Source organism: Coregonus clupeaformis, chromosome 21, assembly GCF_020615455.1.
Source record: "Coregonus clupeaformis isolate EN_2021a chromosome 21, ASM2061545v1, whole genome shotgun sequence".
Taxonomy (NCBI): Eukaryota; Metazoa; Chordata; class Actinopteri; order Salmoniformes; family Salmonidae; genus Coregonus; species Coregonus clupeaformis.
In genome coordinates, this window is record NC_059212.1 from 18,326,775 (window position 1) to 18,350,236 (window position 23,462).

General features: G+C 45.1%; 1 protein-coding gene across 4 annotated transcripts in view; it reads right to left on the reverse strand.

Annotated features, from left to right (window-relative positions):
- Positions 1-689: 689 nt before the first annotated feature.
- LOC121535277 (collagen alpha-1(XVIII) chain-like) overlaps positions 690-23,462 on the reverse strand; it is a 60,245-nt gene continuing 37,472 nt past the window's right edge. For 2 of the 4 annotated variants that reach the window (XM_041842167.1, XM_041842164.1), the window contains 40 exons: positions 22,671-22,745; positions 22,184-22,279; positions 21,171-21,303; positions 20,872-20,912; positions 20,533-20,730; positions 20,372-20,398; positions 20,205-20,267; positions 20,050-20,127; positions 19,897-19,956; positions 19,430-19,579; positions 18,293-18,346; positions 18,134-18,169; positions 17,826-17,954; positions 17,659-17,718; positions 17,511-17,546; positions 17,375-17,416; positions 17,223-17,285; positions 17,056-17,091; positions 16,769-16,852; positions 16,486-16,551; positions 15,883-15,918; positions 14,627-14,689; positions 14,382-14,471; positions 14,250-14,285; positions 13,718-13,771; positions 13,559-13,615; positions 13,379-13,438; positions 13,019-13,060; positions 12,095-12,122; positions 10,198-10,272; positions 10,007-10,032; positions 9,759-9,857; positions 9,446-9,590; positions 9,230-9,294; positions 8,906-9,034; positions 8,667-8,771; positions 8,457-8,525; positions 8,160-8,357; positions 1,941-2,056; positions 690-1,773 (listed from right to left, as the gene is read on the reverse strand). In XM_041842167.1, coding sequence (XP_041698101.1) covers positions 1,557-1,773; positions 1,941-2,056; positions 8,160-8,357; positions 8,457-8,525; positions 8,667-8,771; positions 8,906-9,034; positions 9,230-9,294; positions 9,446-9,590; positions 9,759-9,857; positions 10,007-10,032; positions 10,198-10,272; positions 12,095-12,122; positions 13,019-13,060; positions 13,379-13,438; positions 13,559-13,615; positions 13,718-13,771; positions 14,250-14,285; positions 14,382-14,471; positions 14,627-14,689; positions 15,883-15,918; positions 16,486-16,551; positions 16,769-16,852; positions 17,056-17,091; positions 17,223-17,285; positions 17,375-17,416; positions 17,511-17,546; positions 17,659-17,718; positions 17,826-17,954; positions 18,134-18,169; positions 18,293-18,346; positions 19,430-19,579; positions 19,897-19,956; positions 20,050-20,127; positions 20,205-20,267; positions 20,372-20,398; positions 20,533-20,730; positions 20,872-20,912; positions 21,171-21,303; positions 22,184-22,279; positions 22,671-22,745 — 3,237 coding nt within the window. In that variant the 3' untranslated portion in view covers positions 690-1,556. The remainder of the gene's footprint in view (positions 1,774-1,940; positions 2,057-8,159; positions 8,358-8,456; positions 8,526-8,666; positions 8,772-8,905; positions 9,035-9,229; positions 9,295-9,445; positions 9,591-9,758; positions 9,858-10,006; positions 10,033-10,197; positions 10,273-12,094; positions 12,123-13,018; positions 13,061-13,378; positions 13,439-13,558; positions 13,616-13,717; positions 13,772-14,249; positions 14,286-14,381; positions 14,472-14,626; positions 14,690-15,882; positions 15,919-16,485; positions 16,552-16,768; positions 16,853-17,055; positions 17,092-17,222; positions 17,286-17,374; positions 17,417-17,510; positions 17,547-17,658; positions 17,719-17,825; positions 17,955-18,133; positions 18,170-18,292; positions 18,347-19,429; positions 19,580-19,896; positions 19,957-20,049; positions 20,128-20,204; positions 20,268-20,371; positions 20,399-20,532; positions 20,731-20,871; positions 20,913-21,170; positions 21,304-22,183; positions 22,280-22,670; positions 22,746-23,462) is intronic. The other 2 variants (XM_041842165.1, XM_041842166.1) reach the window with 2 other exon arrangements.

The following is a 23,462-nucleotide window of genomic DNA, read 5'->3' on the forward strand; positions in this document are numbered from 1 at the left end:
CGTAGTGTGTTACTAATGGTTTTCTTTGAGACTGTGGTCCTAGCTCTCTTCAGGTCATTGACCAGGTCCTGCCATGTAGTTCTGGGCTGATCCCTCACCTTCCTCATGATCATTGATGCCCCACAAGGTGAGATCTTGCATGGAGCCCCAGACCGAGGGTGATTGACCGTCATCTTGAACTTCTTCCATTTTCTAATAATTGCGCCAACAGTTGTTGCCTTCTCACCAAGCTGCTTGTCTATTGTCCTGTAGCCCATCCCAGCCTTGTGCAGGTCTACAATTTGATCCCTGATGTCCTTACACAGCTCTCTGGTCTTGGCCATTGTGGAGAGGTTGGAGTCTGTTTGATTGAGTGTGTGGAAAGGTGTCTTTTATACAGGTAACGAGTTCAAACAGGTGCAGTTAATACAGGTAATGACTGGAGAACAGGAGGGCTTCTTAAAGAAAAACTAACAGGTCTCTGAGAGCCGGAATTCTTACTGGTTGATAGGTGATCAAATACTTATGTCATGCAATAAAATGCAAATTAATTACTTAAAAATCATACAATGTGATTTTCTGCATTTTTGTTTTAGATTACGTCTCTCACAGTTGAAGTGTACCTATGATAAAAAGTACAGACCTCTACATGCTTTGTAAGTAGGAAAACCTGCAAAATCGGCAGTGTATCAAATACTTGTTCTCCCCACTGTATATACACGTCCAATTTAATTTAATTTTCAAAGTGAACCTATGTGCTGCCACATTTAAGATTATGTGCTGTTACAGTATAAATACAAATATGATACATAGAATTCAACTTAAATACTAAGACAAAGTCGCTTGCAACATAAAAACCCTTAACAATTTTCACAGACAAAAAGCCTTCATGGATATGGAAACCGCAAACTATTCAAATCAACTCACAGTGCATCTAAATGACTTCAAGGCCTGAGGGAGCAACATCCTGGTATTTCATTATTCATTTTCATCACGGAAAACAGAAAAGACCAGTCGTCCTAATTTCATCATATTGTTTTGGGGTCTAATACAGTAAACCACAAAAGGTTAGAATGGTTGCTGTCTCTATGCAAACTACTCTACTAAGCACTTAAGAATAAGACTCGAATGAGCAAACCAACAAAACTAAACTGTGGGTTAAAGGCTACTCCAGCAGAAACAATGTGGGTTAGTCGGTTGGTTGCTGATCACCAGTTCTTTGGCATTCCTTCTTCAGTCAATTGAAACACAGTGAATTGGAGTGATGCAGTGCTTTTGACAGGAAGCAATTTACATTATATTTACACCTTTCTTAAAGAAACAGTAAACATACATTAGTGACCAGTGCAATGCAGTGATGCTGTGTTGATGGGAGGTTAATAATGAGAGGTGAATGAAGAGGGGTAGTTTAATCTGTGGTCAGTATGAAGCTGCTCTATCTGTTTGTTGTAGATAGCTGAGTGCTGTGGTGTGTGACAGTGCCTCATGTGGTCCAGCACATAGCTGCTCTTTGTTAATAGGAGACTCGTTAGTGTGTGAGTGAGTGAGAGTATATACTAGATGTATGTGTGTTGAGGTTAATTAGACCTCCTGTGGTCAATGTAGCTGTTCTCAATACACAGCACTATGAAATGGTTAGAGCAGCTGCGGGTGTGTTGGCCCAGAAGTCTGCCTGTCTGGAGGAGCGAGGCCTGGCCCGTCACCGCCATGTCACCCGCTCGCCACGCCTCGCAGTAGTTAGTGGTCACACGGATGCCCACCGTACTGGAGCCATGCCACACCAGCTTCTGAGGCCTGTGTTCACAGAAAACACACACAGAGAGTTAAACACAGACCTTTGACATTTTACATTTACAGACACTCCTATCCAGAGTGACTTTCATCGATGTTCACCTAAATATCCCAATCTGTGATTGTTCTCTGTATGTCTTTTAAGGGGTCAGCCAAAGCTGGTCACTCACCAAGTAGTGTCCGTCATGACGTTCCGTCCTTCAAAGGAGTAGATGGGGATGGATGGGTCAAACATGCCTCCGTTCCCAGAGAAGATGTTCATCCAGCTGCTATAGATCACCTCTCCCTGTGTAAAATATATGGTTAAAGCTCCATTTACAGTCACAGACTTCCTGTAGTTCAGAAAGGAAACACCACGTAGAAATATGTTTAACTATTTATTAAAGAATGAATAATACAAGTCTTGGTAATATAGGCTCTGCTCCTTCAGGGTAGCTCACTGTCCAAGCAAAGGTCAATATATCAAATGACCTACAAGCAGGGAGCGCGGATGGCTATACAGTACCAATCCCCTAGCAGGAAAACAGAACCTAACAGGTGGAGGCTGGGGTGGTGGGAGCAAAATAAACAAACACATCCTAGCAGCAAGCAGCAGCAGGATGTTATGTGGGCAGCTTGTCTCTCCCTTTTCTGTTTCCCTTCCTCCTTGTTTTGTCCCCTCTTTTTCTGTTGTATCTGTATGTGTGTTTGTCCCCTTTATGTGGGTGTGTCTGGAGTGGATCAGGGGGCGTGCTCAGGATCTGCCTCTCCTGTGCAGCTGCGGGTTGTTTCCAGTGATTCCTGCCTACGCAGCTGCATCCTATTCTCTCATCAACCTGCACTACTTATTCCTGGGCATGGCTCTCCACCGGCGCCAGATCGTTGTTCTTACCAGAGCGGTAACTTGGCTCACCAGTAAAGTTATTTTGTCTTTGTCTTCAGCCTGGCTCTCCACTCTCCTTAACCTGTCGTTTGTTTTGTCTTTAGTTTCGGACATATCTCCCAACCTGCCTGCCTTCCTGCCTGTCGGTCTGCCTGCCTGCCTGCCTGCCTGCCTGCCTGCCTGCCTGCCTGCCTCAGCCTCTCCTTCCTCCGGAGCCGACTAGCCCACTCTGTTCCTTTACTTCAGTTGTTTTTGGACTAAGACAATTTTAACTTTGATTAAATATTTTTGTTTCTTCCACTCCCTTTGTCGTGTTGTTTCTCTGAGTGCTGGGTTGAACCATAGCCTAACGGAACGATCTGGCCATGGACCCAACAGAGAAACAGCACGGGGCAAACAAAGACAGCTTCCAACAAGCTATCCAGGCTCAAGGAACGTTGCTAGGACAGCATGACCAGTTGATTCGGACTCTTGTGGAAGATAATCATCAACTGCTGAACCAGGTGACTCAGTTAACTACACACGTCTCTAAATTGTCTGTTATCAGTTCTCCATCTCTCTCTGACCCCCAGTTTGATGCACCCCAAGTTGTTTCCTCGGACACTAGGCAGGCTTCGTTCCGTCGGGAACCCCCTGTCACGTCGCCTGAACCGTTCAATGGAGAATTGGACAAGTGCCGGGGATTTTTGCTTCAGTGTGACTTGATTTTTCGGCAGAGACCACTGTCGTTTTCTACTGATTCATCTAAGGTACATTATGTTCTGGGGCTGTTAAGAGGGAAAGCTCTGGTTTGGGCTGAGGCTGTGTGCTCAGATCAAACTTTGACTGGATTGACTTTTGCTGATTTCTCTGCTAAATTGAAGACTGTTTTTGACCATCCTGACCATGTGGGTAATTCCTCCAAGATACTTTTTAATTTGAGGCAGGGTTCTAACAGTGTGGCAGAGTACTCTATTGAGTTCTGGACGTTGGCAGCGGACTCCAAGTGGAACAATGTGGCACTTCAAGGAGCATTTCTAAACGGTTTGAATGAAGCCATTAAGGATGAACTGGCTGCTCGTGATGAGCCACATGATTTACATTCTCTCGTTTCCCTGTCCATCAAGCTAGACAATCGGTTGCGGGAGAGGCGTCGGGAGAGAGGCGATCGGCCACATCTAGGAGGACGAGTTCCCCAGCCTTCAACCACTCGAGTCTCGCCTCTCCGGAGTCGGCAGCTTCTTGTTCCTGATTCCATCCCGAGCACAGAGGAGGAACCTATGCAAGTGGGTCGAGCTCGACTACCTCCAGCAGAGCGGCAACGGCGCCTCCAGGCGGGTGAGTGCCTGTACTGTGGAGACGCCACACACATTCTGGCTACATGCCCTAAGCGGCCAAAAGACAAGGCTCGCTCGTAACGGTGGGTCTACTTGCGAGCCCAGAGTTAGATCCTGAACCCATCATTCCCCGATTACAAGTACCTGTAACCTTACGTTTCCAGAGTCATTCCCTGCCACTCTCAGCTCTCATAGACTCAGGTGCAGAAGATAACTTTATTAGCCACCAGTTCGTTACACAAGCTCGTATCCCCATGGAGCCACTACCTACCCCCATTCGGGTCACAGCCCTTGATGGGCGCCTCCTCGCGGAGATAACTCATCAAACCACCCCCGTTTCCCCTAGTGATTTCTGGCAATCATTGTGAAAGCATTCAGCTAAGAGTTATGTCTGGCTCAGCTACCTCCCTAATCCTTGGCTTCCCCTGGTTGGCTCTTCACAACCCACAAATTGATTGGACACGTCACACCATTCTCAGTTGGAGCACTAACTGCCATTCCGAGTGCCTGAGGTCAGCGGTTCCCCCCACTAAGTGTAACCCAACTCCTCCCTCAGCTCCTCTTGATCTGTCATCTGTCCCCAAAGAATACCATGACTTAGCGGAGGTTTTCAGTAAGGACAAGGCTCTGTCTCTACCACCACATAGGCCTTATGATTGCCCTATTGAACTGCTTCCTGGTGCTCCCTTGCCCTCTAGTCGGTTATACAATCTGTCCCGACCGGAAAGAGAGGCAATGGAGCAGTACATTGGTGATTCTCTGGTCTCGGGCATAATCCGTCCTCGTCGTCTCCTTTGGGTGCAGGTTTCTTTTTCGTGGAAAAGAAGGACAAGTCGTTACGCCCCTGTATCGATTTCAGGGGTTTAAACAACATAACTGTTAAAAACAAGTATCCCCTTCCACTCATCAACTCAGCTTTTGAACCTCTGCATGGCGCCACAGTGTTTTCCAAGCTCGACCTCAGGAATGCTTATCACCTTGTCCGAATCCGAAAGGGAGATGAGTGGAAAACCGCTTTCAACACTCCACTGGGACATTTTGAGTATTTGGTCATGCCCTTTGGGCTTTCAAATGCCCCTGCGGTTTTCAAGCCATGGTGAACGATGTTCTTAGGGATTTTTTGAACCGTTTTGTCTTTGTATACCTGGATGATATTCTTGTTTTTCCAAGTCACCCGAGGAGCATGAGTCACACGTCCGTCAAGTCCTTCAACGGCTCTTGGAGAACAAGCTGTACGTCAAAGCAGAGAAGTGTGAGTTCCACAAACAGTCTACATCGTTCCTTGGATTCATAATTGAGAGCGGGCAGGTGAAGGCGGACCCCGAGAAGATCCGGGCAGTGACGGAATGGCCCACACCCACCACCCGTAAGCAACTTCAACGATTTTTGGGCTTTGCTAACTTCTACCGTAGATTCATTAAGGGTTTTAGTAGAGTGGTGGCACCCCTTACAAGACTCACATCTCCTAAAGTCCCTTTTCGGTGGTCCCCTGAGGCGGAGCAGGCGGTAGGGGGTTTTGAAGGAACTGTTTTCCACCTCCCCCGTGTTGATACACCCCAATACCTCTCTGCAGTTTGTTGTGGAGGTGGACGCGTCGGACTCAGGTGTGGGAGCAGTCCTCTCCCAGCGCTCCCCCACTGACCAAAAGCTTCACCCCTGTGCTTTTTTCTCCAAGAAATTGTCACCCACAGAACGGAATTACTGACGTTGGAAACCGGGAACTGCTGGCGGTCAAGCTTGCACTGGAAGAATGGCGGCACTGGCTGGATGGAGCTGAACTGCCGTTTGTGGTCTGGACTGACCACAAAAACTTGGCTTACATCCAAGCCACTAAGAGACTCAACTCACGCCAAGCCAGATGGGCCCTGTTTTTTAGTAGGTTTAACTTTATTCTTACATACAGACCGGGGTCAAGAAATGTTAAACCAGATGCTTTGTCCCGCCAGTTTGCTGACCCTTCGGAGACCAGCGAGCCTGAGGCAGTCCTGCCTTCCTCATGCGTCGTGGCGGCTGTTCAGTGGGAGATCGAGTCTCTTGTGAAGACTGCACTTGCCACGGACCCGGGACCGGGTGATGGACCTCCCAACCTACTCTTTGTTCCCGAGACGGTCCGGTCTCAGGTGTTGCAGTGGATTCACACCTCCCGTTTTGCTGGTCACCCTGGGATGAGACGCACGTTGACGCTGCTTAGGAGACATTTTTGGTGGCCTTCAATGGAAACTGACGTTCGGGCTTTTGTGGCAGCCTGTTCAACCTGTGCTCGGGGCAAAGCCTCCCATCAGTCCCCTTCGGGGCTGCTGCTACCCCTCCCAGTTCCCAGCCGTCCCTGGTCCCACATTGCCATGGATTTTGTCACCGGCCTACCCAAGTCTGAAGGTAATGATACTATACTTACCATTGTGGACAGATTCTCTAAATCTGTCCACTATATAGCATTACCAAAATTACCATCTGCCAGTGAGACAGCGGACCTCCTAGTCCAACATGTATTCCGTCCCCATGGAATACCTGTGGACATCGTATCTGATAGAGGCCCACAGTTTACTTCCCGTGTTTGGAAGGTTTTCTGTTCTGCTTTGGGTGCTTCCGTTAGTCTGTCCTCAGGGTTTCATCCCCAGACCAACGGTCAAACAGAAAGAGCCAATCAAAACCTCGAAGCAACCCTTCGTTGTGTGGCTGCTCAACATCCATCATCCTGGGCCAAACATCTGCCCTGGATAGAGTACGCCCACAACTCCCTCACCGCCTCTGCCACCGGTCTTTCACCCTTCGAGGTTACCATGGGTTATCAACCCCCTCTGTTTCCTGCTCAGGAGAAGGAATTGGCTGTTCCTTCGGTTCAGGAGAACCTCCGCCGCTGCCAGAGAGTGTGGAGCGACGCTCGGGAAGCATTGCTTCGGACCACCGACAGGAACAAGACAACAGCGGATAGGAGCAGGACTCCCGCACCTGTGTTTCATCCTGGTCAAGAGGTTTGGCTGTCATCTAAGAACGTACCTCTTCGTACCAAATCACGCAAGCTGTCTCCCTCGGTACCTGGGTCCGTTTGTGGTGGAGTCCATCATTAACCCCGCTGCGGTTCGTTTGAAGTTGCCTTCAGCCATGAAGATACACCCTACTTTCCACGTCTCCCAACTGAAACCTGTGTCCTCCAGCCTTTTGTGTCCGCCGGCTGATCCACCTCCACCTGTTCGCCTCATTGACGACCATCCGGCCTACACCGTCAGTAGGCTCCTGGACTCTCGGAGGCGGGGTAGGGGTCTCCAATACCTAGTCGATTGGGAAGGTTATGGACCAGAGGAGAGGTCTTGGGTCCCTAAGCGTTTTGTGTTGGATCCTCAGCTGATCACGGACTTCCATCACGACAACCCTGACAGGCCTGGTGGGTCGCCAGGTGGCGACCATTGAGGGGGGTACTGTTATGTGGGCAGCTTGTCTCTCCCTTTTCTGTTTCCCTTCCTCCTTGTTTTGTCCCCTCTTTTTCTGTTGTATCTGTATGTGTGTTTGTCCCCTTTATGTGGGTGTGTCTGGAGTGGATCAGGGGCGTGCTCAGGATCTGCCTCTCCTGTGCAGCTGCGGGTTGTTTCCAGTGATTCCTGCCTACGCAGCTGCATCCTATTCTCTCATCAACCTGCACTACTTATTCCTGGGCATGGCTCTCCACCGGCGCCAGATCGTTGTTCTTACCAGAGCGGTAACTTGGCTCACCAGTAAAGTTATTTTGTCTTTGTCTTCAGCCTGGCTCTCCACTCTCCTTAACCTGTCGTTTGTTTTGTCTTTAGTTTCGGACATATCTCCCAACCTGCCTGCCTTCCTGCCTGTCGGTCTGCCTGCCTGCCTGCCTGCCTGCCTGCCTCAGCCTCTCCTTCCTCCGGAGCCGACTAGCCCACTCTGTTCCTTTACTTCAGTTGTTTTTGGACTAAGACAATTTTAACTTTGATTAAATATTTTTGTTTCTTCCACTCCCTTTGTCGTGTTGTTTCTCTGAGTGCTGGGTTGAACCATAGCCTAACACAGGATGTGTGAGCAGAACCAGTCAGATGAAATAGACCGCCAAATAAGGTAAGCGTGATTGTTACTAGCATCTAATTTTGGGTTCCCTTTCTGAACTGGCTTTGCTTTATTTTCAACAACCGCATCATAACCAAAAAACTAAGGACCTATCAGTCCATTGTTTATGTTTTAGTTGTCATAAGAGACAACAACTGTACCTTGAGGTTGATGACGGGCATGTTGTAGCGGTCTCCCTTCTTGACGATAGTGGCCAGGTCCTGGAGGTGTGAGGACAGGAAGGCTCTGTAGGTGGCAGTGAGACCTATGGCTCGGGCCTGCTGGTAGCACTGGAAGTCTGCCCCCCGGATGCCACGCATATCCCCAGAGAACGGAGCATTCAGGGCCACCAGGTGCAGCTGAGGGGGGCAAAAGTCAATGGACGTAAACATAGACAACACACCTCAAGCAAGTCCATGGTGACTATGTGCAACTGAGAGGTTTAAATTCCACCTTACCCCTGGTACTGAGTGTACTGTATTAGGTAGGACATTATAGTTGGGCACGTAGCTAGTTCCAACTAGTTCCTAAAAAAACAGACACAAGCGCAGATTGACACTGTGAATAATGAAATCAGAATTTAAACATTCATAATAGACTGTGAAGAGAGATCGGATGTAGTGTTCAATGTAACCACAGCGGGTTGTGTGTTACTGTAGCCAAAGTACCTGGCTGTGTGGCCTGTGGGGTCTGCTGCGATCTCCTGGTCTGCTCAGGGCCTGGGACACTGCAGAGGATGGGCTCTCTGCTGGGACGAGGATCAGCTCACCAAGCTGGGTAGACAGGACACACCTCACTGAATAAGCACAGGCAACATCACAATTTGCTTTGAATTTAGCCATATCAAAGGCTTTAATTAATTGGAGACATCACTGTGGGATTGTGGGACTGTAAAGGCATGCAGTACCTGAACCTTGCGCCAGCCATCTCTAGTTCTAATGTAGAGTTCTCCCTTGTCTGAGACGTAGGCCATGGAGCCCTCTGCAGCACGGTGGCTCTCCCTCATCAGAGTGTTGGTGTTCCTGTATGTGGTCACCTGGGGCGAGAAGAGAGGAAGTTCACACTGAATCATCTGGATATCGCTACTCAAGCCAATCCATGGTGACAATGTGAGAACTAGTGCACACGCAAACCCACACACAAGTAGGTACACACAAACACACATTTCCCTGTGTGTTTACCTATGCTGACTTGGTGAGTATATAAGGAAGTACCCTACTGGTTGTCTTACCGGGTTTTCATAGCCAGTAATGCCAGGAGGACCGGGAGGCCCAGGTGGGCCAGGAATACTGACAGCTGAAAAATAGAACAGTAATACAAAGGTATAGCAGTGTACTGTAGGTCTACCAAACATACATTTGTGCCTTTCAAATACATACACATGGAACTCGACAGCAAGGCCAAGTTTAAGACGTTGTATTTTAGCGAGCACACAGTGCACAGTTACCTGAGCCATAGACAGGGGGTGGTCCAGGGGGTCCGGCAGGGCCAGGGGGCCCCCGAGAGCCTGGTCGTCCAATGCCAGGAACCCCTGGTTCACCAGGAGCTCCAGGATGACCAAGGGTGCCAACGATGGACTCACCTTTTGGCCCCTACATAAGCATATACAAAATGGTCAGAGACACTGTCAAATGTACAGAAATGTCTAATTAATAGCTTTATCATGTATGCAAATTAGTGTATTTTGCTATTTACATTGACTATAGTTTGTAAAATGTATATTGTACTTTGTTGAGTATTTTGAGCCTGTAATTACTCACCACAAGGCCTGATCTCCCAGGAAGACCTGGAGGGCCAGGCAACCCAGGTTCACCCTTGTCTCCTTTCATTCCTTTATAGCCCACGTCTCCTTTTTCTCCCTGAGGAACAAACAGTTTGGTTGAATCAGACTATTCATATATTATGACATGCATAACAGTTTAACATAACATACATTTCCACTACTTATACAGTATTTGAATTTTGAACCGGTAAATGTTCCTTAAAGAAGTTAAGGTAAAATACTCACTACAAAGCCTTCTGGTAGAACATCATCTGATGAGGGAGAAGACACATCTTATTGAACTGTCATCTTGTATGTCGGTTGCAAACACGTCTGAGGACGCTCATGCATACAGTTTCTGTTCTAATCAAGTGCAATAATTGCAAATAAACAAGTTAAATGGAGGAGAAACTGCACCCCTGGCTGCACATACATACCTGGTTCTCCAGGCGTTCCAGGCAGTCCAACCTCTCCCTTTTCCCCTTTAGCACCTCCGTTTCCTCTCCTGCCACCTTTATAGAAATACAGTACAGGTGTATGAGACAACTGAGCTCATCTGTATGTAGATGTTGAAAATATTTCTCCATAGACTAGTGATCAAACTGTTATGATGATCACCATGTACAGTTGAAGTCGGAAGTTTACATACACCTTAGCCAAATACATTTAAACTCAGTTTTTCACAATTCCTGACATTTAATCCTAGTAAAAATTCCCTGTTTTAGGTCAGTTCGGATCACCACTTTATTTTAAGAATGTGAAATGTCAGAATAATAGTAGAGAGAATGATTTATTTCAGCTTTTATTTCTTTCATCACATTCCCAGTTGCTCAGAAGTTTACATACACTCAATTAGTATTTGGTAGCATTGCCTTTAAATTGTTTAACTTGGGTCAAATGTGTCGGGTAGCCTTCCACAAGCTTCCCACAATAAGTTGGGTGAATTTTGGCCCATTCCTCCTGACAGAGCTGGTGTAACTGAGTCAGGTTTGTAGGCCTCCTTGCTTGCACACGCTTTTTCAGTTCTGCCCACAACGTTTCTATAGGATTGAGGTCAGGGCATTGTGATGGCCACTCCAATACCTTGACTTTGTTGTCCTTAAGCCATTTTGCCACAACTTTGGAAGTATGCTTGGGGTCATTGTCCATTTGGAAGACCCATCTGCGACCAAGCTTTAACTTCCTGACTGATTTCTTGAGATGTTGCTTCAATATATCCACGTCATTTTCCTTCCTCATGATACCATCTATTTTGTGAAGTGCACCAGTCCCTCCTGCAGCAAAGCACCCCCACAGCATGATGCTGCCGCCCCCGTGCTTCACGGTTGGGATGGTGTTCTTCGGCTTGCAAGCCTACCCCTTTTTCCTCCAAACATAACAATGGTCATTATGGCCAAACAGTTCTATTTTTGTTTCATCAGACCAGAGGACATTTCTCCAAAAAGTACGATCTTTGTCCCCATGTGCAGTTGCAAACCGTAGTCTGCCTTTTTAATGGCGGCTTTGGAGCAGTGACTTCTTCCTTGCTGAGCGGCATTTCAGGTTATGTCAATATAGGACTCGTTTTACTGTGGATATAGGTACTTTTGTACCTGTTTCCCCCAGCATCTTCACAAGGTCCTTTGCTGTTGTTCTGGGATTGATTTGCACTTTTCGCACACCAAAGTACGTTCATCTCTAGGAGACCTAACGCGTCTTCTTCCTGTGCGGTATGATGGCTGCGTGGTCCCATGGTGTTTATACTTGCATACTATTGTTTGTACAGATGAACGTGGTACGTTCAGGCGTTTGGAAATTGCTCCCAAGTTTGAACCAGACTTGTGGAGGTCTACAATTTTATTTCTGAGGTCTTGGATGATTTCTTTTGATTTTCCCATGATGTCAAGCAAAGAGGCACTGAGTTTGAAGGTAGGCCTTGAAATACATCCACAGGTACACCTCCAATTGACTCAAATGATGTCAATTAGCCTATCAGAAGCTTCTAAAGCCATGACAACATTTTCTGGAATTTTCCAAGCTGTTTAAAGGCACAGTCAACTTAGTGTACGTAAACTTCTGACCCACTGGAATTGTGATACAGTGAATTATAAGTGAAATAATCTGTCTGTAAACAATTGTTGGAAAAATTACTTGTGTCATGCACAAAGTAGATGTCCTAACCGACTTGCCAAAACTATAGTTTGTTAACAAGAAATTTGTGGAGTGGTTGAAAAACAAGTTTTAATGACTCCAACCTAAGTGTATGTAAACTTCCGACTTCAACTGTATGATCAGATTCATTATCACAAGAGTATAATGTATGTCTTGCGTACAATGGAATATCTGATGACTTACCTTGTGACGATCCTTTGCTGCCATTAACCTACAAGTCAAAATGGTATGGTTATTGTGCTGTTATTGCGGCTCAAAGTTATTGTGGAAGGATGTCACAAACTACATCGTTAAAATATGAAATTATACCCACAACCAGATCCACCACCAAAACCACCAAATAATCAACAATAAAACAGCTTTACATCCTATACACACACAACAGGTATAGTTGTTTTGTTTCAGTCAAGATGGCCATTCAAAAACGTCTGAAAATTAAAAGAGACTTTTCGTTATTGGAGAGAGATTTGTAATTAATTTGGGTTTTAAAACATCGCTGACAGCCTTGCACACACCAGTTAAACATAGAATGAGGACAGGGATGGCGAGAGGTAGTAAGAAACTCAGTTTAATGTTCTTATTTTGGTTGGTCACCTTGAATCACAGGAGTTAGCCTTAACATTTTAGCGCTGTAAAGCTAAAAAAACAACAGATAAAACCACATGCAACAGCAACATGCCGGGGGTAGAGACCTTCCACCACGCCACACCAGGGCTCAGAGTTAAAGGAACAGGAACACTCAAGGGGAAAAAAGCTCTAGATTTCCCCTGGATTTTTACACCGTCAGCATAAAGCAGGCTGAAGATTCTAAAGAGTTTGAATTCATAGATTCTGAAATTGATGTATTGAAGTCAATGTGACTAGACAGTGTGGTTGTGACTGTATGATGTCACATATGACCTTATGACCTGCGGAGGAGCAGGAGCCAGCTTTATGCTGTCGTGAGGACCACCACAAACCCAGGAAACACTGAGGGAGACACAGCACGGCTGCAGACAGGAGGGGAGGGGAGGGGAGGGAGGGGCTGCCTGTTAGGGGTAAGAGCCCACGGACTTACATGCGCCGCCACACTCAAAGAGCCTTAAAAGGGCTCAAACACAAACTTACTGGTGTTTTGCAGAACGGTCTGGGACGGACCGGAAAAACTGTCTTTAAGATTCAGAGGAAAATTATGACATCAGACTAGCATTGATGATGACATCATTGACGACATCTGGATATCCAATGAAAGCGAGTTCTTCATGTGTTGACATTAGATCATCACTGGAGACAAACTACCATTCATTTTGTTCTGTTTTGTTTGTCTCCAGTGGGTCTTATTGCTATTATATGAACGTTGCTATTAAATCAAAGGACCAATCCCCTCCACAGCGCATACTAATTATAGTAGAGAAACAGCAATGACATCAATGTGTACTTATACAGCAATGACATCAATGTGCACTTATACAGGCATACTGTACTTACTCCGTTGAGTCCTGTTACTGGTCCTGGGGGACCGGGAGGGCCAGGAGGGCCAGGAAGTCCCTACAAACACAATCACACAGATCAATCAATCACAGTCAATGACACCTCACTTTTCTGTCAGTTAGTTAGTTGATTGTACTGTAATCGCATAAAATCATGTTTCAAGATGGCAATTCTTACTGGTTGACCAATGGCATCTCCCTGGTCTCCCTTCTTCCCTGCCATTCCAGGTCTCCCCTGTGGAGGTAAGAAGGCCAACACTTAGACAGGGAAAAATACAGTGACTCATCTTTTACTCAACCAAAATAAAACAGCAGAGGGTTGAGAAAAAGCACTGACCGGTCGACCAGGGAACCCGTATTCTCCCTTTTGTCCAGTTGGTCCAATTGGTCCCTGAGAAAGAACATGGTTTTCTATCATTTCACTTTCACCCACTAGACAGTAGATACATTTACATTTTGCAGACGCTCTTATCCAGAGCGACTTACAGTTAGTGCATACATTATTTTTTCATACTGCCCCCCCGTGGGAATCGAACCCACAACCCTGGCGTTGCAAATGCCATGCTCTACCAACTGAGCTACATCCCTGCCGGCCATTCCCTCCCCTACCCTGGACGACGCTGGGCCAATTGTGCGCCGCCCCATGGGTCTCCCGGTCACGGCCGGCTACGACAGAGCCTGGATTCGAACCAGGCAATCTAGTGGCACAGCTAGCACTGCGATGCAGTGCCTTAGACCACTGCGCCACTCGGGAGGTCTTTAGATGTTTAGATGTTTACAGTTGTTATAGATAACGATATGTATAGCAAATACAAGTGTACGTTTTATAGAGCATTATTTTATGCTTTTACAAGGCATCATTTACTTACCATGACACCATAAGCTCCAGGGAAGCCACGCTCACCCTTTGAAAAGCACATAGACATGGTCAGAGCACTGAATCATCAGAAAACCACTACCATACAGTGACGATTGACCCTAGAGGTAGAGAGAGGAGTCACCTTGATTCCTTTTGGCCCCTGTGGGCCCCTGACACTTGTCAACACAGTCCCGTCGGCAGCGATAGTGACACCAGCTTCCCCTTTCGCACCCTATGAGGAAGAAAGACATAGTAGACATAGACATGATCATCAGGTCTTGGTTAGGTTGTTAAAGTCCTATCTGGATCTGATGTAAGATCCATAAAGTAGTAATTATCTGGCATGGAGGGGCAGTAAACATTAACAGAGCCTCCTCTGATCCTTACCTTCATTCCTGGTGAACCATGAAGACCAGGAAGCCCAATGTCACCCTTTGGTCCTCTTGGGCCCTGGGCAAAGACCACAATAATAATTATGGACAGAGAAGATAAGCGTATTAGAGCATATTTACTTATAGTAGGTGAGTCAAAATAGATGTTTTATTCAGAACTACAGACTCTTCTCATTATGATAAGGAACCTACCCAATTCCTTCCCATGTCAGCAAAGACTAAATTAAATCAGCATGGTATTTACAGTAGTACATAAATATAAAACGCATCCTGCATGTTATACATGGGGTTGGGTCGTTCCACCAATTCGGTGCCTTTTGAGAAGTGTAACTTGGTTAAAAAAAAACATGTTTTATTTCACCTAATTTTAACATTCTGTCATAAAGAGCAAGTCTAACTTCATAAAAAACATGTTTTCCCATCTTAAGAGGTTAATACAAAATTATACTATATTAAGTGCCTATTAAGTGCCGAATAAAGTAAGTGTTGACCGTAACATGGTTGACCGTAACATGGTTGACCGTAACAGGAGTGACGATTTCTTCTTAAATCAGCCATAAATTATGTTGTGTGCAACAGGGAGTGGCAATTGAATGCAAGCTTCACCCAAAAAATGCAATTGTTAAAACATTTCTAGTCTGTCTATCTATGGGTAACAGGGTTGACTTGTTATGCTCGACCCGCTCAGTTCTCCACCACAAAACACCAGAAAATTGCCAAAAAGGGTAGAACTAGCTCACCTGCTTTTACGCTATGATTTGAATATTAGATGTTCAATGTTTCTTTTTTATTGTTATATTTTTTAAAAGGAATAGTTTCACCATATTACGAGTTCAGTTCACGTAACAGCTTTGACCTTAAAATGAGGGACAGACATACTGTAAATGAATCACTAATCACTTCAAATAAATAATAATCTTCAGAAATGACTTTGTCAAAGCAACAAAATAACTAGGGCTTTACAATGGTGAAACTTGGAGACATTTTGGGATTAAGTGGGTTAACATCTTCCTAGAAGTGACACAGTGTTGATGGAGGGACATGTCAAAATGCTGAATATTGGCACTTTAGCAAGCCTTTATTCATATCAGAAATCTGATTTATTGAATTCTCCATGTGGTCTATATTAAACGGCACAGACTTTTTAAAATGCAATATTAGTGCACAATTTTTACTTAAAATATCAAACAAAGGGCACTCTTTTCGTGGAACAACCCAGTAATTACATATTAAGTATGGAGTTGCTCTTACAGGGAATCCTGCTCTGCCAGGCTCGCCTTCAGGGCCCTGTGACATGCAGCAAAACACACACAGGCAGGTAGCAGGACTGGGTTAGCATAGCTGTCAATCACATGCAATAATAAAGTAGCATGCAGTGTCTTTGCAGCATTTACTAGCATGATAGCATCCATCTCACAGAATACAGTACAAACATTTCCAAGGCTGTAATGTAAGAACAAGCTTTTAAACCTGATAACATCATGGTTGAGTGTAAGTGTATACATTATGTAAGTAGGTGAAGCATATGCATTGTATACGTAACCTGTATTATGGATCAAGTATGCATTATGGTTGCGTTAATGGTTGGTTAGGTTGACCCTTAGCTGAGCCTACGAGTATCTTAGTAAATACGCATTGCAATTGAAAACAGGCCATTCTAGCTTCACACATGACAGATGTGAATGAATAATTGCTCATGCATGAAATAGCAATAAATGCAAACTGCCCTGAGGCATATTGATATGTGCCATGCTCCAGCATCCAGACCATTTAATGTAAAGCATAATGGATATTACCATTTAAATGTAATGGGCTAGTTTCAGAAATACACCAAATGAACATTGTGCTACTCACCATTGGGCCAGGCGGCCCACGGATCTCAGTGATGTTAAACATGCCCTCTGTATTGTTCACGAGGAGCTGAGGATAAACATATGACATATTGATTACAGTAGCAAATCTACTGTAGCTAAACTAGCTATACACTTTACATACTGTACAAACTATGAATATATGAATACTGATGAAGGTAATAACCCTTAATAAACCACAACAGCTCTATTCCTGTTCAATGTGTGTGTGTTATTTGTGAAACAGCACTCAGACAGGAGATGAGAGGTGTGTGGAGTGGACGTACATCCTGCAGATTGATGATTGGTCCTGGAGGGCCGGGAGGACCAGGAGGACCAGGTAAACTGTGTCCATCAGGACCACACTCCCCCTGGAAGACACAGAACACAGGACAGTTAGGACAAAGAACCCCCATGAACTCTACAAGCCATTTGAATGATACAACATTATAGACCAACTTTGGTTGTAACAGGCTTTGATACAACCACAAGTATTATATGATGAACAGTAGAAGATGGTAGAAGAAAAGCCCACATCAGGGTTAGTTTGGAGTCGTCCTGCTGTCTAACATACCTTTGGTCCTGGATCGCCTTTGTCTCCTTTCAATCCCTGCAGAGACAAGCACACACAACACAGTGAAACATAGTAGCCAGGTAGTAGTTGAGGTTTAGCTAGCTACAAACTTTAAATTCATGGTTACTGCAGATGAGAGATGCAATGCTTTCTGGTTCAATACTGACCCTCACGCCTGGTAACCCAGCTAGCCCTTGGAGTCCCTCAGGTCCATAAGCACCAGGCTCACCCTGAAAAGAGACAGAACAAAGGTGAAGACACAACCACCAATGTCCACTAATAATATTGTAGAAGGTGGTGTAAGAGAGATGCAACCAACCTTCACTGACAACCCAGGAGCCCCATCCTTCCCATCTTCACCCTGTAGAAAACAGACAGGATATACAACTGATCAGATTTCCATGTGAACCTAGTTTTTTCCACAGGCTAGTTATTTTCCTTGTTTGTAATCCTACCTTTGGTCCTGCAGGGCCAGGGAGACCAGGAGTTCCCTACAGAAGAGAGTAGATAACAACAGTTATTCTCATTGAAACTCAAGGAGAAATACAATATAAAAGTACTTCAAAACTACAGGAGATACACACATATACCACTCTCAATCACCTGAGGGCCTTTGAGTCCTGCGCCAAGGACCATGTCATTCTTCCCAGACCCCTCCACGTCCTGCAAGCACCAACACACAACATTGTTGCATTCAGAATCAATAGAGACAAAACAAGACAACAGTATGATGGGAAACTGACTCAACAGTAAAATCAACAAAACAATACCTCGACAAAGAATCCTCCTCCTGGGGGTCCGGGGGGACCAGGCAGCCCACGAGGTCCAGGGTCGCCCCTCTTCCCCTCTGGTCCCCTCGGTCCTGTAGCTCCTACCAACCCTGGGTCACCTGATTCACCCTGCGAGGAAGAATAAACCCATTTAACTGACTATGAAGAACAAAGTATAGTTTTGACTTAAAATGACAAAGCCTAAAGTAGATGTTTCTGCATGTCAGCAGCATGGTTAGAAACATAGGTCTCATTGTTTGATTAAAGCATTTTATAATTGATAACTGTTGTCAGATGGTTAGAAATACCATTGGTCCGTTTAGTCCAGCTAGTCCTTGTTCACCCTATGTGAGGAAGACAGATAGGTTAGAGTAAACATTTGCAATGGAAATGGTAATAGGGGATCTAGCCAGCTAATTTCCCTTGTAAAGTACAAACAATAGCCTCCTAAGTTACTGTCATCTTACCTTCAGACCTTTAGGCCCTGTCGGCCCACCATCCCCATTCAGACCAGGTTGACCCTGAAATCAACAGCAGAGAGATGTGATGTCACAACCGTCGCTCTCTGAATCTCCTACACATACAGGTCACACAAGTGACTAGTTAACCATGACCAAGACTGTCTTGCTTTCCTTAGTGTCATAGTAGCTACCATATATACCATTGCAAAGAGAACTTCCAAGTCATTTAAAAGGTTTCTCATCATAATTACTCATGATGAGATTGTTTTTTAAACTTTAATTCCACAGAATTAGTTACTTTCCATCATAAAATATTATATTCCTCTGTCTAAATAGTTTCAACAAACATTTTAATAAATCTTAGCCAGCCGGTGCCACCATTTTCCCTTTTGCCATTCCTGAAGGAACAACATGGCTCATCAACTGTAAAACATAAAGGGCAAGCTCCATAAATGCAGTTAGTGAAAGCACACACGCAACAGACTTATATTAAAAGGAAAGTTCTCTCCAATGTAGCTGGACCATGTTTGATGTATGAAGCACATAGCTCAAGCTTAATGTCCATCAAGGCAGTTGAAGTCAAACCTGGGTTGTTTCCCATTTAATGAGAGGATGTCAAACCTGGGTTACTTCCCATTTAATGAGAGGATGGGGACAAGCATAGACCCCTGATGGTTTCATAGATGGGTAAACAACTCAAAGCAGAAGAACAATGGGCAATAAGCACACACACACACGTACAGTAAGTTCAATGAGCCAGGCTGTTAGAAAACATGGTTGGAGAGAACAGTCTGCCTTTTCAAGCCTACTGGTTCAGTGAAGGAACCAGGGCAATACCTCGCCAGAACCAAGCCCAGAGCCGAACAACCCTGAGCCAAACTCAGAGCCAAACGCAGAGCCCGAGCCAGAACCACTAAACCAATCCTCAATCACCTGAAACAATAAAGGCCAGTGACAGCCAGGTCAATAACAGAGAGTAGAGAGGGAAACCACTGTCAGCTACAATGCATGCATACACATATAGAGTATAAAATAACATTTCCAATACAAAACAAAAGTGGGAACATCAATAACAGTTGGTAACAGGTGGAAACATCCATAATGGATCTTAATAAAGATAATGTGGGTAGAGAGAGAACTCACTGGAGGTCCAGGTTTCCCAACAAGGCCGTCTCTGCCAGGTGGGCCCGGAGGACCTGGTTGTCCAGGGAATAAGCCCTCGGAGGCGTTGAAGTAACTGGTGGGACCAGGGGGGCCAGGTTGACCTGGAGGGCCGGGAGGACCAGGGGGACCCTAGGAGAGAGAGGACTCCTCACTGTAAATTCATCACGTCATTCTAGTGGAGTTGTCTCAACTCTAGGTGATCAGATGAAACACCACCACCACATGTTTAACATCAAGTGGTGAATACTCTTAGCCTCGTACTACCAGTCTGATCTCGCAAGCTTACGCAAATATATGATTCCGTGTAGCAAAACATTTTTATGAAAGCTTGCGAGATCAGGCTGGTAATACGAGGCTAAAATACTCCTCCTAGAGACATTTTATTAGAGAAAAAAACATAACAGATAGACTGACAGCAGAATGACAGATTAGAAGAATGTTCTTACTCGGATCAATTCTGTATCGTCAAGGTCCCCAAAGCCAGAGCCGAGTGCATCCTCTCCATACTGCAATTCAAAGGAAAACAGGCAATTAAACACAAATCCCCATTTGATCCCCAGTTCAATCCGATGTTTCCAGGATGTTACACTGACACCCACCGGTACACTGTGTGATTTGAGAGGTCCGGGAGGTCCGGGGGAGCCTGGAGGCCCCGGTAAGCCTGCTCCTGGGTCCCCCTGTACAGAAGAGAATACAGGGTAAGACTAACTGCCTATCTCACACACATTCAATATCTTTCTTTTTATTTTTGTACCTTATCTCCTTTGACTCCAACCTCTCCTGCCAAACCTGGGAATCCCTGGGGTCCTCTTTGTCCCTGTGGGGATTAACATAGATTAGGTCATATTTAAAGACATACAGTATTTTCTATAATAACATAACAAAACAGTATACATTTGACACAAGACCAGATTTACTCACTGGGTCTCCATCTTCACCCTTGCTTCCCTGAAAAATGAGAACACTCCTTTATTTATCCTATCTGTTCAGTCTTGTCAAGTGAAGTGAAGGTAATATAAAACATAATCAAACATGTACTACTATCACAGAGTAATGGGAGATTATAATGAAGTAAAGCTCACTGGCTGTCCATCCTTCCCTGGCACTCCAGGGGCCCCTGTTGGCCCTGAAGGCCCCTGAGGGCCCCTGGGTCCTGGCTGGCTGTGTCCAGACCTATCCTCAGAGGGAGTGGAAGGGCCAGGGGGGCCACGGGGGCCAGCAGGACCCATAGGCCCAGGCTCTCCTTGCTCTCCTTTCTGTCTGTGGCTAAGAGGGTTGCCCTGAGGATCAGCAGAAGAACATTGTGTAAGATGTATTAGATACTGAATAACGTAATACTGAATAACTTAAGCTGAATAACTTAAGCATTTAAAGCAGGTTTTGAGGCATGTTACGTATAAGTCATCTGAGCTATTACTTACATCCCCTGACCTCTCCCCTGGCTCCTCTGTCTGGTGGGATCCTGAGAGAGGAAAAATAGACACCAATAGGATTAACCAATGAGGCTTCAATAATGCTAACCATTGAGGGATATATGATGTATTCAAACAACAAGATTAGCCAATGAGAGACAGATAAGATTGATCAATAAAAAGGGAAAATCTAATAACAATTTACATAGTCACCGGGTGAGTTAAATCAAGCTCGCCTATCAAGTTATTTGAAAGTGCCTTGTAATGCCATGATATGATTGGTTAAGATAAGAGTATGGTGAACCTGCCTTCTCCACCTTTGAGCAGCATCTCCTGATGGGCCTTGTCTGTGGGGGTCAGGTGACCTGAGTACTCATCCAGCTCCACCTCCGGAGACTCTGTGGCCAGGGCTCGCACCAGCCCGCTTAGCATGTCCTTTGGCTGGAGGGGGAAAAATGTAGGGAGGAAGAGAGATAGATAAAGAGAGTGAATGCAAAAAAATTGTAAAAAGAGAGAGAGGGGGGTGGGGGGTTGGAGGGAGGGAAGCAGGAACGAAGAGTAAGTAAACTAGTAAAGCAATGTCCAATTTATTTGAAATATTGAGGAGTAACACAGAAAATATCTAGCTAATTAAAACAAACTTCAAATAAGAACAGACAACTTATGTCATATGTTTATTTGTAGTAATTGGGGTCAGGGCAGATTGTGGGTTGTTAAGGGGAAGTACAGTGTGTTACAAGGCTAGTGATAGGAGGATGAAAGTGAATGTAGCATACACACAGCCAGAATCTGGGGCAATCCCACAATGGAAGAGAAACAGACAACAAAAAAGGGGTGTTCACTGGGTACACGAGTGCAGCACTGTATCTGTGTTTGCTTCCTCTTGACAAGGATGTGGGGGTTGGCCACACTTTCCTGATAAAGAACCACTGCTACCCATAGCCATAACAGACACATCAAAGGCCAGTGTAGAGACGTATCTCTGCGTAGAGAGATAGAGGTACTGAATCTCCCTAATGGAATATATCCCCCAGTGTTCACTTTTACATACTTGTGTTTTGTACCAGTACAAATGTCTGACTGACAAACTGATGAAACAGAAAAGATGTTTCGCTACATGTCAAAGGCTTATGTAAGAGACTTCCAATTAAGTCTGTCAGAGAGTGTTGCTCAGACAACAATGTGCTTTGTGTCCAAGTCAATCTTAGTTGTGCAGAAGTTTTTTCTCTCACCAATGCTCACCCAGCGTCCGTTGACATTCTCTTTCACTGAACACATTCATCTCTTACACCCCATGCTAACACCTTCCACTTTTACTCACCTGTGCTGTTTCCTTTTTTCGTTCCATGTTCTTCATCAACTCGTCCTCTGTTTCACGGTCATCCAACGTGTCATCCCCACTCCCATCCCCAGAAGCCTGGAATACAGGAGACATTACCACACATCTCTATTCAAAGAAGAGATTGACACCAGTGACCTAGAAGTAGCATTTCTCTCACTAACCACTAGAGAGAACTAACTCTTAATTCCATAATTTGCAGCTTTGTACATTCAAATGTTGTTACATGGTGAGTGATGTGTGAGAGCCAGTGAAGCGATCAACCAGTAAACAGTATTTCATATTTTAAACACTAGAGGGAGCCACCAGTATGCTCTATGCAGAGTCAAGTCATGCATAAATAAGTATTGCGACCCAGACGCTCAACACGTATTCAAGAATCTGTGCTGGCAGGGCCTTTAGAATGTCAGGAGCTCAAGGCTATGGATTAATACATATCTATGGAACAGGCTGTGGTGTAGACACTTACATAGGGATCATCCTCTTCACACTGCTCCTCTGCAGCCCTGGGGTCTGGCTTGATCACCAGCTGCTGGATAGAGCCCTGTGCAGAGGGAGAGAAAGAGAGATATGTGATAATGCTTTGGTGATGTATAATATGGAGTTATTGTGCTGATATAGCTAATTTCATTGGCTAAATTGAGAGAGAGAGAGAGAGAGAGAGAGAGAGAGAGAGAGAGAGAGAGAGAGAGAGAGAGAGAGAGAGAGAGAGAGAGAGAGAGAGAGAGAGAGAGAGAGAGAGAGAGAAGCAAAAAGAGTCACACAGCAGGAACGTTTATTCTGAAGGCTTTCCTTAACAGGTAGAAAATGCTGACTTTTAGAGGCAAGAGGCCCTTTCTACAGGCATCACATGGTTAAACACCTTCTAATCTGTGAGCAGTATTTGATAGGGACGGGCCTCGGCACACTCATTAACTTTCATTGTCACAAGCATCCCTTCCACCTTCCGCGTGATAAACCTAAAGCGTGTAATGTGCAACACGATGACATCATTGGAGGACATTATAGAGAATGCCACTGATCATGAAAGAGTGTGGCAACAAAAACATTGGCTAAGGCCCCTGAACTAGAAGCCAACAGGATGACTGGATTAACATCAAGTACAGTAGCAGATTCTGATCTGGGATCAGTGGAATGTAAAATACAGAGTACAGAACACAGCAAACTACTGACTGAAACACATTTACTGTGAAATCATAAAATCAGACTAAAGGAGAAACACAGACAGAACACAAGTCCAAAGATAAAAAGACAGATAGAG